The sequence below is a fragment of the Balaenoptera ricei genome, chromosome 2, assembly GCF_028023285.1.
Source record: "Balaenoptera ricei isolate mBalRic1 chromosome 2, mBalRic1.hap2, whole genome shotgun sequence".
NCBI lineage: Eukaryota > Metazoa > Chordata > Mammalia > Artiodactyla > Balaenopteridae > Balaenoptera > Balaenoptera ricei.
The window spans coordinates 95,825,359-95,841,865 of NC_082640.1; the positions used below are offsets into that span (position 1 = coordinate 95,825,359).

Sequence of the window (16,507 nt, forward strand, 5' to 3'; positions counted from 1 at the left end):
CTGTCATTCCTTGTTCTGAGTGCCCCCAAATTAAACAGCTGATGCTGAGATCTGCTATCTAGTCTCATGCCCATTTTTAAAATACCTTCTCATCCCCTATAATACAACCTTCAAATTGACAATCTTCCCAATTTCTATAAAGTGATTCCATCATTATCCTTGCCATAGTTGATCCTTCCTTCTCCCTATCTCTTATCCAGCCCCCATATCTAAATAGTAAACAGAGTCTCTCCTATATTCCTTTGCAAAAATCTCAAATTCCACCCCACTCTCTCCAAGCCTTTTGCCATTACCCCAGTGGTAGGTCGGAACTTAAATAGGCTCATTTTCTACCTCTAATAGAGGTAGAAAATTTTTATGATAGAAAATCATAACAGGATGAGAGCTACAAAACCATGAAGCTCAACCCTCATACTTTACAGATAAGGAAAAGGAGGGCCAACCCTGTCAACTACCTTGGCTACCATGGCCCTAGGTGGCAAGTGCTGACCATAGTGGGAGAACTAGAGCTGAATCTCCAGCATGGCACTCTATAATCTGTGGGAAATGTGGCCTGTTAATGCCAACCAAGGAGCAATGAAGAACTAAGAGGGTACTAAAAGAAGAGCATCGAGAGGGAAGATGAGTGAAAGGCACCAAAGACACACACTCTGTTGACTTCCCAATTTTGCTTCATGCTGGCCCCGAAGAGGGCTATTTCTTGAATGTGTCCTTGAAGCCAATAATGAGAGCATTCTCATTGCTCATGTGTACATGCAGTTGTCCCTATTGGTCTGCCTCCTGGGAAGGCCAGATGCTATCACTACACTGATGTGATTTTCACCTACATAATGCAAATAAACTTTTCATTAAATTATAAGTTTAAGAAACATATACCGTTGTGACATTAAACAGTAAAGTCAGGCTTATCTCTTTTTTTATGGAAGTATAGTTGATTTACAATATTGTGTTAGTTTCAGGTGTACAGCAAAGTAATTCACTTTTATATATATTATATATATATATATATATTTTATATATTTTTTCAGATTATTTTTCATTGTAGCTTATTACAAGATCATGAATATAGTTCCCTGAGCTATATAGTAAATCCTTGTTGCTTATCTTTTTTATGTATAGTAGTATGTATCTGTTAATTTCCCATACTCCTATTTTATAACTCCCCCACTCCCTTTCCCCTTTGTTAACCGTAAGTTTGTTTTCTATGTCTGTGAGTCTGTTTCTGTTTAATACATACATTCATTTGTATTATTTTTTAGATTCCACATATAAGTGATATTATATATTTGTCTTTGTCTGACTTACTTCACATAGTATAATATTATCTAGGTCCATCCATGTTGCTACAAATGGCAATATTTCATTCTTTTTTATAATGCTGAGTAATACTCTATTACATATATATATTTGATCCTTCAAATATATATATGTGTGTATATATATATATATATATACACATATTTATATATATTTATACACACACACACACACACATATATATACCACTTCTTCTTGAACCTGTTGGCATTTGGGTTGGTTCCATGTCTTGACTATTGTACATAGTGCTGCTATGAACAGAGGGATGTGTGTATCTTTTTGAATTAGAGTTTTCATTGTCTCAATATGTATGCCCAGGAGTGGGATTCCTGGGTCATGTGGTAGTTCTATTTTTAGTTTTTTAAGGAATCTCCATACTGTCTTCCATAGTGGCTGCACCAATTTACATTCCCACCAACAGTGTAGGAGGGTTCCCTTTTTTCCACACCCAATCCAGCATTTATTATTTGTAGACTTTTTTTTTATAAAGCTTTTTTTTTTTTTTTTTTGGCTCTGTTGGGTCTTCGTTGCTGCATGCGGGCTTTCTCTAGTTGCTGTGAGCAGGGGCTACTCTTCATTGCAGTGCGCGGTCTTCTCATTGTGGTGGCTTCTCTTGTTGTGGAGCACAGGCTCTAGGCACGTGGGCTTCAGTAGTTGCAGTGCGTGGGCTCAGTAGTTGTGGCTCAAGGACTCTAAGCACAGGCTCAGTAGTTGTGGTGCATGGGCTTAGTTGCTCTGCGGCATGTGAGATCTTCCTGGACCAGGGCTCGAACCCATGTCCCCTGCATTGGCAGGCAGATTCTTAACCACTGTGCCACCAGGGATGTCCCTATTTGTAGACTTTTTGATGATAGCTGTTCTGACTGGTGTGAGGTAATACCTCATTGTGGTTTTGATTTGCTTTTCTCTAATAATTAACGATGTTGAGCATCTTTTCATGTGCCTCTTGGTCATCTGTATGTCTTCTTTCGAGAAATGTCTATTTAGGTTTTCTGCCCATTTTTTGATGGAGTGGTTTGGTTTTTCGATATTGAGTTGTATGAGCTGCTTGTATATTTTAGATATTAACCCCTTGTTGGTTGCATCGTTTGCAAATATTTTCTCCCATTCAGTAGGTTGTCTTTTTGTTTTGTTGATTGTTTCCTTTGCTGTGCAAAAGCTTTTAAGTTTGATTAGGTCCCATTTGTTTATTTTTGCTTTTATTTCTTTTGCCTTGAGAAACTGATTTAAGAAAATATTGCTACAACTTATGTCCAAGAATGTTTTGCCTGTGTTCTCTTCTGTTTTATGGTGTCATGTCTTATATTTAGATCATTTAACCATTTTGAATTTATTTTTGTATATGGTGTGAGGGAATGTTCTATTTCATTGATTTACGTGTAGCTGTCTAGCTTTCCCAGCACCACTTGTTGACAAGACTGTATTTACTCCATTGTATACTCTAAGTAGATTAATTGATTGTATGTGTGTGAGTTTATTTCTGGGCTCTATAAGTCTGTTCCATTGATCCATATATCTCTTTTTTGCCAATACCATGATGTTCTGATTACTGTAGCTTTGTAGTATTGTCTAAAATCTGGAAGGGTTGTGCCTCCAGCTTTGCTCTTTTTCCTCAGGATTGCTTTGGCAATTCTAAGTCTTTTGTGGTTCCATATAAATTTTAGGATTATTTGTTCTAGTTCTGTGAAAAATGTCATGGGTATTTTGATACGGATTGCATTAAATTTGTAGATTGCTTCAGGCAGTATGACCAATTTGATAATATTAATTTTTCTAATCCAAGAGCATAGGATATCTTTCCATTTCTTTGAATCTTCTTAAGTTTCTTTTGTTAGTGTTTTATAGTTTTTAGCAAATAGTTCTTTCACCTCCTTGGTTAAGCTTATTCCTAGTTACTTTTTTTGGACACAATTTAAACGGATTTTTTTTTTTACTTTCTCTTTCTGATACTTCATTGTAGTGTAAAGAAATGAAACAGATTTCTGTATATTAATCTTGTATTCTGCTACCTTGCTGAATTCATGTATTAGATCTGATACTTTTTGTGTGGAGACTTTAGGTTTCTCTATATAGAGTTTCATGTCATCTACAAATGGTGACAGTTTTACTTCTTCCCTTCCAATTTGGATACCTTTTATTCCTTTTTCTTACTTGATTGCTGTGACTACAGCTTCCAATATGATGTTGAATAGCAGTGGAGAGGGTGGGCATCCTTGTCTTGTTCCTGAATTTAGCAGGAAGGCCTTCAGCTTTTCACCGTCGAGTATTAGGTTGGCTGTGGGTTTGTTGTAAATGCCTTTATTATGTTGAGATATGTTCCCTCTGTACCCATTTTGGTGAGAGTTTTTGTCATGAATGGATGTTGACTTTGGTCAAATGCTTTTTCTGTGTCTATTGAGATGATCACGTGTTTTTTGCCTTTCCTTTTCTTAATATGGTGTATCACATTGATTTATTTGTGTATGTTGAACCATCCTTACAACCCTGGGATAAATCCAACTTGATCATGATGTAGGTCTTTTTATGTATTGTTGGGTTCAGTTTGCTAACATTTTGTTGAGGATTTTTGCATCTATATTCATCAAAGATATTGTCCTGTAACTTTCTTTTCTGGTAGTGTCTTTGTCTGGTTTTGGTATCAGGGTGATGGCTTCACAGAATGAATTTGAGAGTGTTCCTTCCTCTTCAGTTTTTTTTTTTTTTTTTTTTTTTTGAATAGTTTGAGAAGGATAGGTATAAGTTCTTTGTATGTTTGGTAGAATTCCCCAGTGAAGCCATCTGGTTCTGGATTTTTGTTTGCAGGGAGTTTTTTTTTTTAATTATTGCAGATTCTATTTTACATCTAGTGATCAGTCTGCTCAAATCATCTGTTTCTTCTTAACTCAATTTTGGCAGGCTGTTTCTAAAAACGTGTCCATTTCTAGGTTGTCCAATTTATTGGCATATAACTGTTCATAGTATTCTCTTATGATTTTTTGTACTTCTGCAGTATCCGTTGTTATTTCTCCACTTTCATTTCTTATTTTGTTTATTTGGGTCCTCTTTCTTTTCTTCTTGGTGAGCCTGGCTAGAGGTTTGTCGATTTTGTTTCTCTTTTCCAAAAAACATCTCTTGGTTTCATTGATGCTTTCAATTGCTATTCTGTTTTCTACTTAATTTATTTTCTCTCTGATCTTTATTATTTCAGTCCTTCTGCTGACTTTGAGTTTTGTTCTTCGTTTTCTGATTTTTTAAGTGGTAGGTTAGGTTTTTTGAGATTTTTCTTGTTCCTTGAAGAAGGCCTGTATTACTATGAACTTCCCTTCTAGAACTGCTTTTGCTGCATCCCATAGTTTTTGTAAAGTTGTGTTTTAATTGTCAATTGTCTTGAAGTATTTTCTGATTTCATTATTGACCCATTGGTTTTTTAATAGCATCTTGTTTAGTCTCCATGTGTTCTTTTCCCATTTTTCTTCTTGTGGTTGATTTCTAGTTTCATACCATTGTGGTTAGAAAAGATACTTGAAATAATTTCTAGCCTCTTAAATTTGTTGAGGCTTGTTTTGTGACCTAATATGTGGTCTATCCTAGAGAATGTTCCATGCACACTTGGCAAGAATGTGTATTCTGGGTGTTTTGGATGTAGGGTCCTGTAGATACCAAATAAGTCCACCTTGTCTGTTATATCATTTAGGACCTCTGTTGCCTTATTGGTTTTCTGTCTAGAATATCTGTCCATTGATGTCAGTGGGGTTTTAAAGACTCCTACTGTTGTATTCCTGTTAAGTTCTCCCTTTATGTCTGTTAGTATTTGTTTTATATCTTTCGGTGCTCCTATATTGGGTGCACACACATTAATGAGTGTAATATCCTCTTCTTGTGTTGGTCCCTTTTTCATAATATAAAGTCCTTCTTTGTCCCTCCTTATGGACTTTGTTTTAAAGTCTATTTTGTTTGATATGAGTATTGCTACCCCTGCTTTCTTGTCATTTCCATTTGCATGAAATCTTTTTCCATCTTCTTACTTTCAGTCTGTGTGTGTCTTTCACCTTCAAGTGTCTCTCTTGTAAGTGACATACTGTAGGTTCTTGTTTTCTTATCCAATCTGCTGCTCTGTGTCTTTTGATCAGAGCATTTGTTCCATTGACATTTAAAGTAATTATTGATAGGTATGTACTTATTGCCATTTTAAACCTTGTTTTCCTGTCAATATTGTAGTTCTTTGTTTCTTCTTTCTGTTTTTCCTTTTGTGCTTTGATGGTTCTTTTGTATTATGCTTGAGTTCCTTTCTTTTTGGTATCTGTGAACCTATGGTATGTTCTTGATTTGTGGTTACCCTGGTTTTCAAGTATGTTGACCCCTAACTATATCTATTTGCTTTAAACTGATAGTCATACAAGCTTAAACACACTCTAAACAATTCACATTTTTATAGTTCGCTCCCCCACATTCTTTGATTTTGATGTCCTATTTTACATCTTACCCTTTTGCTGCTAATTGTTGTTATAATCACTTTTACAAAAATTTTTGATTGTTTTTTAATCTATGTACTAGCTTAGGTGATCTCAGTCCTTTTATATATTTGCTTTTTCTATTGTGACTGTCCCTTTTCTATAGATTCTTGTTTCTTTTCTGTTTAGAGAAGACCCTTCAATATATCTTCTAGGATAGGTTTAGTATTGCTGAATTCTTTTGGGTTTTGCTTGTCTGAGAAATTCTTTATCTGTCCTTCTATTCTAAATGATAATCTTGCTGGGTAGAGTATTCTAGGTTTCAGGTTTTCCCTTTCAGGACTTTGAATATATCATGCCACTCCCTTCTGGCCTGCAAAGTTTCTGCAGAGAAATCAGCTGATAGCCTTATGGGGGTTCTCATGTAACTGACTCTTTGTTTTCTCTTGCTTTTAGAATCCTCTCTTTATCTTTAACTTTTGCCATTTTAATTATGATACGTGTTGGTGTGCATCTGTTTGGGTTCATCTTGTTTGGGATCCTCTGTGCTTCTTGTACTTGGATATCTGTTTCCTTCTTTAGGTTTGGGAAGTTTTCAGCAATAATTTCTCCAAATACACTTTCAATCTCCTTTTCTCTCTCTTTTCCTTCTGGAACCCAGCTTATGCATAGTTTGGCATGCTTTATATTATCCTATAGATTTTGTATGCTGCTTTCATTTTTTTCATTTGTCTTTCTGTCTGCTCTTCTGATTGGGTGATTTCCATTAATATGTCCTCCAGATCACATATTCATTCTTCTGTGTTATTTAGTCTGCTATTCATTGCTTCTAGATTGGTTTTTATCTCACTAACTGAGTTGTCTAACTTTGATTTGATATTTTCTAGTTCCTTACTACAGTGATCTGCATTTCTATCAATCTTTTAATTCCTTTAGCATTTTTATTACCTCCTTTTTTGAACTCAGGGTATAGTAGACTGGTGAGGTCTGTTTCATTATTTGTTCTTTCAGGGGGTTTCTTTTATTTTAATTTGGAGTAGTTTCTCTGCTTTTTCATTTTACTTAACTTTCTCTGTCTCTATGAATTTAGGAGAAACAGTTATCTACTGTGGTCTTGAAGGGGTATTTTTATTTGGAAGCATCCCCGTGTAGACTGTGAATCCAATATTCTGGTGCGAGGGCTGGTTTCAGTATGGGTACCAGCCACATCTTTCCTCAGAGTGTGCTGGTTGTTATCCCCTTGATAGGGGAGTAACTGGTGTGGTGTCCAGAGCCTACGCTGGATGTTGGGTGGGGCCTCCTCCTTGCTCTGTGGCTGTTACAGCCCTGTCAGCAGTGGTGTCTGCTCCCCAGTTGTCAGAGTAAAAGCCCTGAGGGTCAGGTTCACTCAGGCTCCTTTGAACTTGAGTGCATGACCTGCTCCAAAGGAGGTGATTGCTGAAGCAAGTGAGGCCCGTGTCATCACAGTGAATCTATGCATTACCCATGCAGACATGGGCGGTTCTGTCTAGAAGCAGCCAAATGCCACATCTCTTTTCCTGTTGTGTTCATCCCAGACCTAGTGCTAGGCTGTGGTGTGGAATGGGCTGGTGCTGGGGGCTGGGGCTTTGTGGCTGCAGGAATCAAGGTGGTTGTGCTGCTGCCTGAGACCTAGGCTGCCTCTGTGCCAGACCTCTCCCAGGACCTGTCCGTGCCAGATGCTGCTCCAAGTTGCGGTGTGGGGTGGGCAGAGCCAGTGAACTCCCTTTGGGAAGCCAACCACTGCATACTCCTACCCAGGGGCTCTCCATCTGAGACTCAGCACCCCCTGAGCATCTCAGCACCTTTGCAGGCGCCGACAAAATCCACCACAGCTGGACCCGCCCCTGCCATGCAAGCAGTGACAAAGAGCTCTGCAGTCTGGCCTGGACTATACCCCAGGCCCTCCAAGCTATCTCCACTAAGCTAGATCAAGTCCTCTCCCAGGGTCTGTCTGCCAGAGATTCAACGCTTAGCCATTGCACGTATTTGTAGCCCTGCCCGGTGCACACCTGATATTGGGAAGTGTGGCAAGCCAGCTGCCAGTCTCTCTCTGTCCTGATTGTCAGCAAGCCAGCACACATGCACTCCTCACAAGTAGAGTCTGGGCTTCTCCAGCCCCTCTATCTGTCCCAGCGGATTTCCCAGCAGGCAAGGGGGCTCCCCAGGGTCTGCCCACGTAGACCTTTTCTCCTTTATAGATCCCTCCCAGGGACACCAGTCCTGTCCTGATTCCTTTTTTTCCATCCTACTCAGTTATGTGGAGATCTTTCTTGCAGCTTTGGTTATATAGGAGATCTTCTGCCAGTCTCCAGCTGGTTTTCTGTGAGAAATGTTCCACATGTAGATGTATTTTTGATGTGTTTGTGGGGGAAGGTGAGCTCCACATGCTCCCCTCCACCATCTTGATCCCCCTCCAGGCGTATCTCTTTCTTTAAGGAAAACCATACTCTAAAACCTAGCTGTGATGAAGGGGTTAAAGTAAACTTGGAATGCATCATAAAGAGCAGCGGACTTCTCTGTAAAATCTATTTCAGAGAGTTCCTATCCTATTCAGGATAACATAATCATCCAGACCCTCGCAAACTCTGTGCTTAGTAGGATGGAGTATGGTCTGCTGTCAACACTGCTTCCCAGCAACTTAGTGATGCTGTTAAGGAACCTTCTTAAACAGGTTCTATGGCTGGCAGAGAGAATTTATCACCTTGGCATTGCTGAGAAAGTCATCTGGAGTACACAGAAAACAAATGTTCTTTTCCTTGATTCTAAGACCTTAATATTCAAAGTATAAGTGATTGAAGATACTTTCTGAGTAGTTTAGAGTGTCATAGGAAAGACATAAATTTTATTCAAGTTTATTGTGAGAATCTTTGTTGTGGAGCCATTCATGTTTTTCCTTCTGGTTATCTCAACTGAGATACAATACTCAGGAAATTAAGTTCATAAGGTTAAGTGCCTATGTGGTCTTGTCCCAGGGACCAGATCCACTGAGCTTTTCCTAACATTCTTATACCAGATGATTAAGATTAAAATGAGCATCAAGGACATCCTTGAAGGGAGCAAAAATGTGTTTTAAATGAGCAAATTGCATTCAGAGAAAGATGGAGGTAATACTGAAGTGTGGTTCAGGTTGGAGAGTGGGACCATGGGAGGACAGACTCATTCCCTGCATCTTGGTGACTGCAGAGGTTTAAGAGCTCCTAGTTTACCAATGAGGCTAAGGTCTTAACACAAGATGAGGGCTGCCTCCTTGAGTCATTTACCAATTGCTACTTCAGAGGGAAGCGTCTGCCTTCCAGACACAGACATGGGTTAAGACCAGCGTTAGGGACACAGCCACAGGCTGTACCAGAAACAGACAGTAGAAGAGCCGCAGCCACATTAGCAGAACATTTATATCTTCTGCTTATCATCCTTTCCCATGCACTTAGCAGAGGTCGGGCTAACTGAGGCAGCCAACATATGCTGCCAGTCACCTCCAGAGCCCTTCAGAAGTCAAGAGACTTTGAAGTCCTCAGTATATGTAGAAATGAAGAAATGTCTAAACAGAGTTACCAAATGTACATTTTTAATATTACATTTAACAAATCACCGCCTGTAAAGCACACCAAAAAAACATGAAAATAGTAATTACGGGATTTATGAAACTACTACTAAGTCCTTGTGCGCTATGGATGGTGTGGTCCAGATAATGGGATATAAGTTTAAAGTAGTCTGATGGGTATTGTCTCCTTTTGGTCCTTTCAGTGCAACGCCAGACATAATATTCGTGTTTATACTCGAGACCCTTCATGACTGGGAAGCCCAGGCAAGATGGCTCCGAGTCCCCCTGTGAAGGATACTGTTAACCTCTCCCAAGTTTTCCTAGTTGAAAATCTTTCCTTAACCATAAGCCTATCACACCACCTGCTCCAACTTACTGTGATATTCTAAAGGAGGCAAAAAGACAATTTGCAAACAACCAAAAGGATTTTAGAATGTAAGTTGACTCCATACTATTGATAAATATAAAATCATAGAATCCTTTAGAGCTGTAAGCAATCATAGAAATTATCTACAACTAAGCTTCTTATTTTACTGACGAGGAGAGTCGCCTCTGAGCATCTTAACAGACTCGGAGATTCTTTTCAGGTAAGTGTCAAGGATGTATGTTGTAACCATGGAGACATGGCACATGTCAGGGATTGAAAAAAGGAAGGAAGCTTTCCTGTGGTCTGGGTGGGAGGATGCACCCCAACGTGGAGAGACCAGGAGAGAGTTCCCAGGAAGAGAGATTGGAGTATTGTTCATTTACAAAGATAAGCCCTGGAAGAAGAAAAGAAAGGTTGTCTGTAATAGAAGGAGTTCCTTGTAGCTGGGGTGGCAGCAGGGGTGATATGGAGGAAAGCAAGACAAGGAGGTCTTTTCGGAAACGTTTTCTTGGGGAAACATTTTAAGTTTTTTGTGCTTAACTAAAATGATTACTCTTGGCCAGTTATGGTATTCTTATGTGCCAGGAAGCGAGAAATGGCTTAATGAGGATGCCCATCGATTTTTATGAGGACAGATTGGCAGGGTCCAATTCTTCTGTCTATATCAAGGTCACTGCCTAGTTGTCTTATTGCCTTAAAGGGGAGAAAGGATGGGCATCCCACCCTTTGGGTACCTGATGCTGTTCCGGAAACAAATCAAAGAGAGGTAAACAGAAGAGCAGCCAGGCTTGTCCTATCCAGCAGGCAGGACAGAAGTCTGAGCCTCTACTTTCCCCAGGGCCCCATTCCCCTCCCACTGACATACACACATGTGCATGCACGCACACAGACACACACACAGAGCCCTTAGATTTCCTATTTTCAGTGGGAAGAACAGGGATGGGCACCTTGTAAGAGGGCCCATGTGGGAACAGCAAGGTGGAGTCCAGGCTGTACTCAGCTGACATGGGTGATGCCTTTGGCACATGTTTATAAGGGGCAGTGTGCTGGGGGATTCCTCATACCAAGTGGTGCATTGGGAGGGGATGCTGAAGAACTGTTTTGTAATGGACCTTTACTGATATGTGGAAGGCAGCAAATTGTTGATTTATTCTTTCTCAATGAGAATTGCCTGCTTTATTTTAAAATTTAACTCCAAACTTTGACTTTATAGAGAAAAGCACATAATTAGTGAAGAAATAAAACTCCTAAGACAGCGACAGGAAAGAGTTGACAAGGAGCTTCATAGGTTTGTTTCTTATTCAAATCATAGTGCTTAAAAACATTTTAATTGAACAAATGTGTTACATAAACCACAATGGGTTTAATATGTAAAAATTCATTAACTGGAATATCTGCAGAAGTTTTCTACTCCGTAGTTCATCTAGAGTAACACTAACTTTGTTATCCACATAATCACTCTAATTTAATTAATTGCTAAACATTATCATCTCCTTTTACTCTACCAGATATAGGACTTAAGCTGAGGGCCTTTTAAATATAGACTCATAACCATGGGAAGATGTAAACTAGAAAAACAACCTATTTAGCTGGTCTCAGGCTAGTTCTTTGTCCCTTTCTGCCCCTGCTGCTTCCCCTATACATACAAACATTGTACCCCACTGAAACAAGGAAAGTTGGGCATATTTGTTTATTTTATGACAGTGTAAAAAAGAAAACTATAAAGTGTTGGGACTAACCCACTTCTTCCAGTACATCCACATAGGCAAGAATAAATGTCAGATGAGTACAGCCCTTCAAATAAACCCCTATGGGAAACCACAATTTTGTGCCAGTCATGCTGCCATACTTCTAATTGCTATTTTGGAACTTATAAAGCTAGTCTCCCAGTCACATGAGAAAATTCAACTCATTACTTTAAAATCTTACTTCATTTTTCACTAAAAATTTTATCACCCAGCTTTCCCCTTCACAACACATAAGATCTGATTCCAGATGACTTTTACAAGTTCCCAAAAATCACATCTATAGAGGACAGGATTTCTCACCGCTCAAGATATGCAAAAGGATGCAGACTGGTTTTCAGAGCAACTCACAAGAAGCACTCAAATATGTTTTATGCGATGGCACATAGCTGGAGAAAGTGAAGGGGAAAATACTCATTTGGGTATATAACTCCCACGTGCCTGTTAAATTTATAGGCACAGTGTCCAAGTTTCTATCTGTAATCTTAAAAAAAAGATAGTCATGGAAAGGAAAGATAGAAAGATGGGAGATTGGGTAGTGGTGACACTTGCAAAACTTTGTGAATATACTAAAACCTACTGAATTTTATACTTTGAAAGGGTGGATTTTAGGTTATATAACATATCACAAAGCTGTTATTAAAAAAAAAGAAGAAGGGAACTGTAAATTAAAGTGAGTTGGAAAATGTAAAATAGATAGCTAGTGGGAAGCAGCCGCACAGCACAGGGAGATCAGCTCGGTGCTTTGTGACCACCTAGAGGGGTGAGATAGGGAGGGTGGGAGGGAGACGCAAGAGGGAGGAGATATGGGGATATGTGTATATGTATAGCTGATTCACTTTGTTATAAAGCAGAAACTAACACACCATTGTAAAGCAATTATACTCCAATAAAGATGTTTAAAAACATGATACAATAAAAAAATACAATTACTATAAAAAAAGAAAAGTAGGTTGGAAGATGGATTGATTTTCACAGAGTGAGATGAACCAGTCTCAGGGTGACTTGAAGTCAAGAAGATTCTAAGAGTGTGTTACTGAAAAAAGGGCACCAGGGATATTTAAATATGACTATGAGAAAGAGACTCAGAGCCAGATTTTAGAAAAGCAGGGAAGAATAGTCCAAAAGAGTAGTAAGAAGTGAGGAGAAAACCTAGGTTAAGGAGATAAAATTGGCAGAGATAAAGTAGAGAAAGAGTAAGGGAGTATTTGTTAGTCAGAGAATACTAATGCAAGAGGCCCCTCAGAGGTAGCCCTACTGGGTGCCCTCAGGGGACCCCCTAGGCTATATGCTAGAGAAACCTAGAGCAGGCCTTATAGGGGTTTAGCTAATCCAAAGTTCATGCTTCAGCAAAGTGTATTTGGAATTTTTAGAAAATTTCACTTCCTACAGATTTCACAGAATAATTTCAAATGTTTCACTTGAAAATCGCCAGTGAAATCAATAGCCTTATACCATTTTTCATTTTTCTTTCTCTCATCTGTGTTTCTCTTGCTGTCTCTCCCTTGTCCCAAGTTCCTATCGTTCCTTGCCTGGCCTACCTCTGCTTCTGTCTTTATCCGTAGATCTCTGGAAAGTTTCCTGCTGCCTCCTCAATTCAACTATTCAACTCCTTAAAAATATTTCTTGAATGAGTACATGGTGACAGAAATCATGATAGATTCCTGGATCCCCACCCTTGATGAGCTTACAGTCTAGTAAGCGCCCCCCTCACCCTTTATCCTTTTCCATCTCTCTTTCTCTCTCTCCCCCAGATCTTTCCCGGGCCAGTCCCTTTTACTCTTCCCTCCCCAGTGACTCATCTTAAAATCTGCACTGGAGCCCAGTGAATGGAATTAGTTGAGGGAATACTTACTGTGTGAACCATCTCACTGAAGAGGATGCTTCACTGCTGGGATGCAGTGTCACACAGTGGTTAGAATAGAGGGTGCAAGTCACACTGCTTGGGTTCAAATCCTCTATTACTTGCTAGCTGTATGACTGTGGACAGGTTAGTTAACCTATCTGAGCCTCTTTCCTCATCTATAACATAGGATAATAGTAGTACCTACTTCCTAAGATTGTTGTCAGAGTAACTGAATTAATATATGTAAAGTGGTGGCAAATGCCCAGCATATTAAACTCTTCGTAAATCGTGGCTCTTAGTTGGTGTCAGTATGAAAACAATTAGTTTGGTTACCAATTTTCTTTCTTTCATGATTAGGCTCCAAGCAAAGGCTACCAAGAAACCTTACGAAGTTAAGAATGATTTTGAGAATTTCCTACAAAAACTGGTAAGTTTTTTTCTGAAAATAATTGAGAATTCTCTCTCTAGCTTCTCTTATATAGACTGGAAAATACTTAATAAGCAATGTATGGTTTCACATCCAAGTTACAGTGGCAGGATGGAATACATTCTTGTTATTTAATCATCCACATGCACATTTAGGGTAATCTGTCTCTCATGTATTAGTGACAACCTCATGCTCACTCATCCCCATCCCTTGCTTCTGACCAGAAGCATTTTATGCAACTGAAAACCTCCAAATGCAGAATTTCAAACTAATAGAAAATTATTGGTATTTGAAGTCATATTTTATTTCCCATTAATAATTCAACAAAAATATATTGGATTCCAACTACTGTGTTAGATGAATGATTCTTGCCCTCAATTAACAGAAACGTAAGAAATGATAAGGTTCTAAACAGTACTCAAGTGTAAGAAAGAAAGAAAAGGAAGGACATGGCCCCATCTTTCCAGTTTTCTTTGTCCCCTTCCCTTCTGCTCCACCTTAACTTACAGGCAGTCCTATTAAATCTAAAGGTCCTTCCTCCCTTCCAACAAGAAAGAACATGTAGAAAATAGTGTACAATAAAACTGAAGGTTGGACAATCTGCGGTCAGGAATAAGAGAGAGCTTTTCATTTTCAGTATGTCAGGCTTCCATGCAAAAATCTAGAGCAGTTCTCATTGGCTACTGATGTAATGTCAAAAACAGGGGTCAAATAATCTAACCAAATTCCTATGAGCCAGAAAGGTAATGGAAAGGGGTAATATTGTTGGGTGTTTAATATTAAAGAAATATTGGGTGTTTAATATTAAATAAATAGTACTATTCTTTATTCCACAAAAAAAATTATTTCTCCCTTTTTTTTCATGGTCTCTCTTAACTGCTACTGCTAGAGACATGGGTACAGAGAAATATTTATTTAGTATGAGAAAACTGTGCAAGTGTACTGGTAAAGGGCAAGTGACTTCAGCTGGTAAATAGTAAATGGCCTGAGTCTTAGAGAAACTACAGGAGCTATGGACACCGTAGCACACTGGAGAGTCTGTGCCTCAGCGAAACAAGGCAACTACTTCCTCACCTCTAGTTCATTGTGGCTCTGCAGGAATAGAGGCCAAAGTGTTATCAGATCTTCCACCATTTGTAATCCAAATTCTTCTGTAAAATTCCTGTTTAGGACTCAAGTTTTTAAATACCCCTAGAGGCCAAACTAAATAAATCTGCAGACCAGACGAGGCCTATGGGCTGCTGGTTTGCAACCCCTGGTCTAAATGCTGGACTTGGAGCTCTTCAAAAGCTGGCTCCAGCCAGTATAGCCAATCTTATTCTCCACTATATCCCAAGGCAAACCCTTCACTCCCATTGAGTCTTCCCAACATACCATGTTTACCCATAATCATATACTTTGCTTATCTGCCATGCCTACTCCCCAGCTTTCAAATCCTATTCATCCTTTAAGGCCCTGCTCAAATTGCATCTTCTACATGAAGCTTTTTTCCAGTGGCCCTAGCCCCATCCTTTCCAGGCAAGTTCGATATCTCTCATAATTTCTAGAATAACACTTGGTGATGGTTTCATTGGAAAATAGTTCTTTTCTTCAAGCCAGACATCAAGACAAATATGGGAGTAGATTCTGGCTTAGAACGACTATGTCCTCCAAAGCAGAGTGTGCACTAGAAATTTTTACTTACCTATTTTGTAAAGAAGGTATCTCACGGTGAAAAATTTAAAGGCAAGTGGCTTTTCTTTTTTTTTTATAGTAATCCAGGCATCTTCAAAGAATTATATATCAATCAACCACAGATCTTCTGTGGAAAATGGAAAGGTTTTAAAAAGCAAAGGGTTATCATTTTAAATCAATTTTTAAAATTCAAAATTAACAAATTTGACTTAAGCTTTCTCAAGTACTTACCTTTCTGCTAAGAATGAAAATGCACCAGAACTTTATTTTAGAATAGAATAATGGATTTCCTAGTACTTCATATGACTGCTGTCCTTCAAGAAATGTAACAACCAGCTTTGCCTCAGCTTCTCTGAAACTGAGATTCAAGATGATGATGTCCAGTCTTTTTGCTCATTAATGTGCAACTCAATCACAGAATAATAGAAAATTGTGCTGAACTTCTGGATAATTCATGCCATATGACTGCTGGTCTCTCAATTATCTGACTATGTCAGAAAAATGCTTTTCGTTCTAAATCTTCATATAATTCAGGAAAGCCTTCCTGTAGTCTATCCGTGAGAGAGAGCCACTCATTTACCATCACCACGTGGCCAAACTTTCTGTCCATTTTGATAAACATATACAGGCACCCACCAATACCCCTACCCAATCCCAGAACCCACGCTCAGCCTTTTCATACTTTCACCCTCATGCCTCACACCTGCCCTACATTGGTCCACATATACAAACAAGCTTTGCTAGACACACAACGAAGATGCAAGTCACAGATGGGTTTTCCTAGAATAGTAAACATGCCTCCTGGATTAGAGAGGCATTTGAGAAAAGGTAGGATAGAGTGGGAAGAAAGTAAATTCCATGAACAAATTGAATTATCTGAATTAACATCCAGATAATTGTCTATCTCAATGTGAATAGAGATAAAAACTTGAAGTGGCTTTTATCTAAGCTTCTCTATTATGACAGAAAGCTCAGGGCCAAAAGAATTGAAAGTGACTGTTTATATGATATCACATGGTTAAAAAAAAAATTAAATGAGCCTGGGATTTTCTTCCTAAATCCATCTTTTAAAAAAAAAAAATTTAAGTGATCCTCTTCATCTTGATAACTGGGAGAATCTCACTTTCAAGTATACAATA

At 38.8% G+C, this 16,507-nt stretch overlaps 1 protein-coding gene across 1 annotated transcript in view; it reads left to right on the forward strand.

Moving 5' to 3' along the window:
• The window catches only part of FAM227B (family with sequence similarity 227 member B), a 290,963-nt gene that overhangs the window by 257,967 nt on the left and 16,489 nt on the right, over window positions 1-16,507 (forward strand). Inside the window, exons 13-14 of the mRNA XM_059913331.1 lie at window positions 9,669-9,744; window positions 13,625-13,694. Coding sequence (XP_059769314.1) covers window positions 9,669-9,744; window positions 13,625-13,694 — 146 coding nt within the window. The remainder of the gene's footprint in view (window positions 1-9,668; window positions 9,745-13,624; window positions 13,695-16,507) is intronic.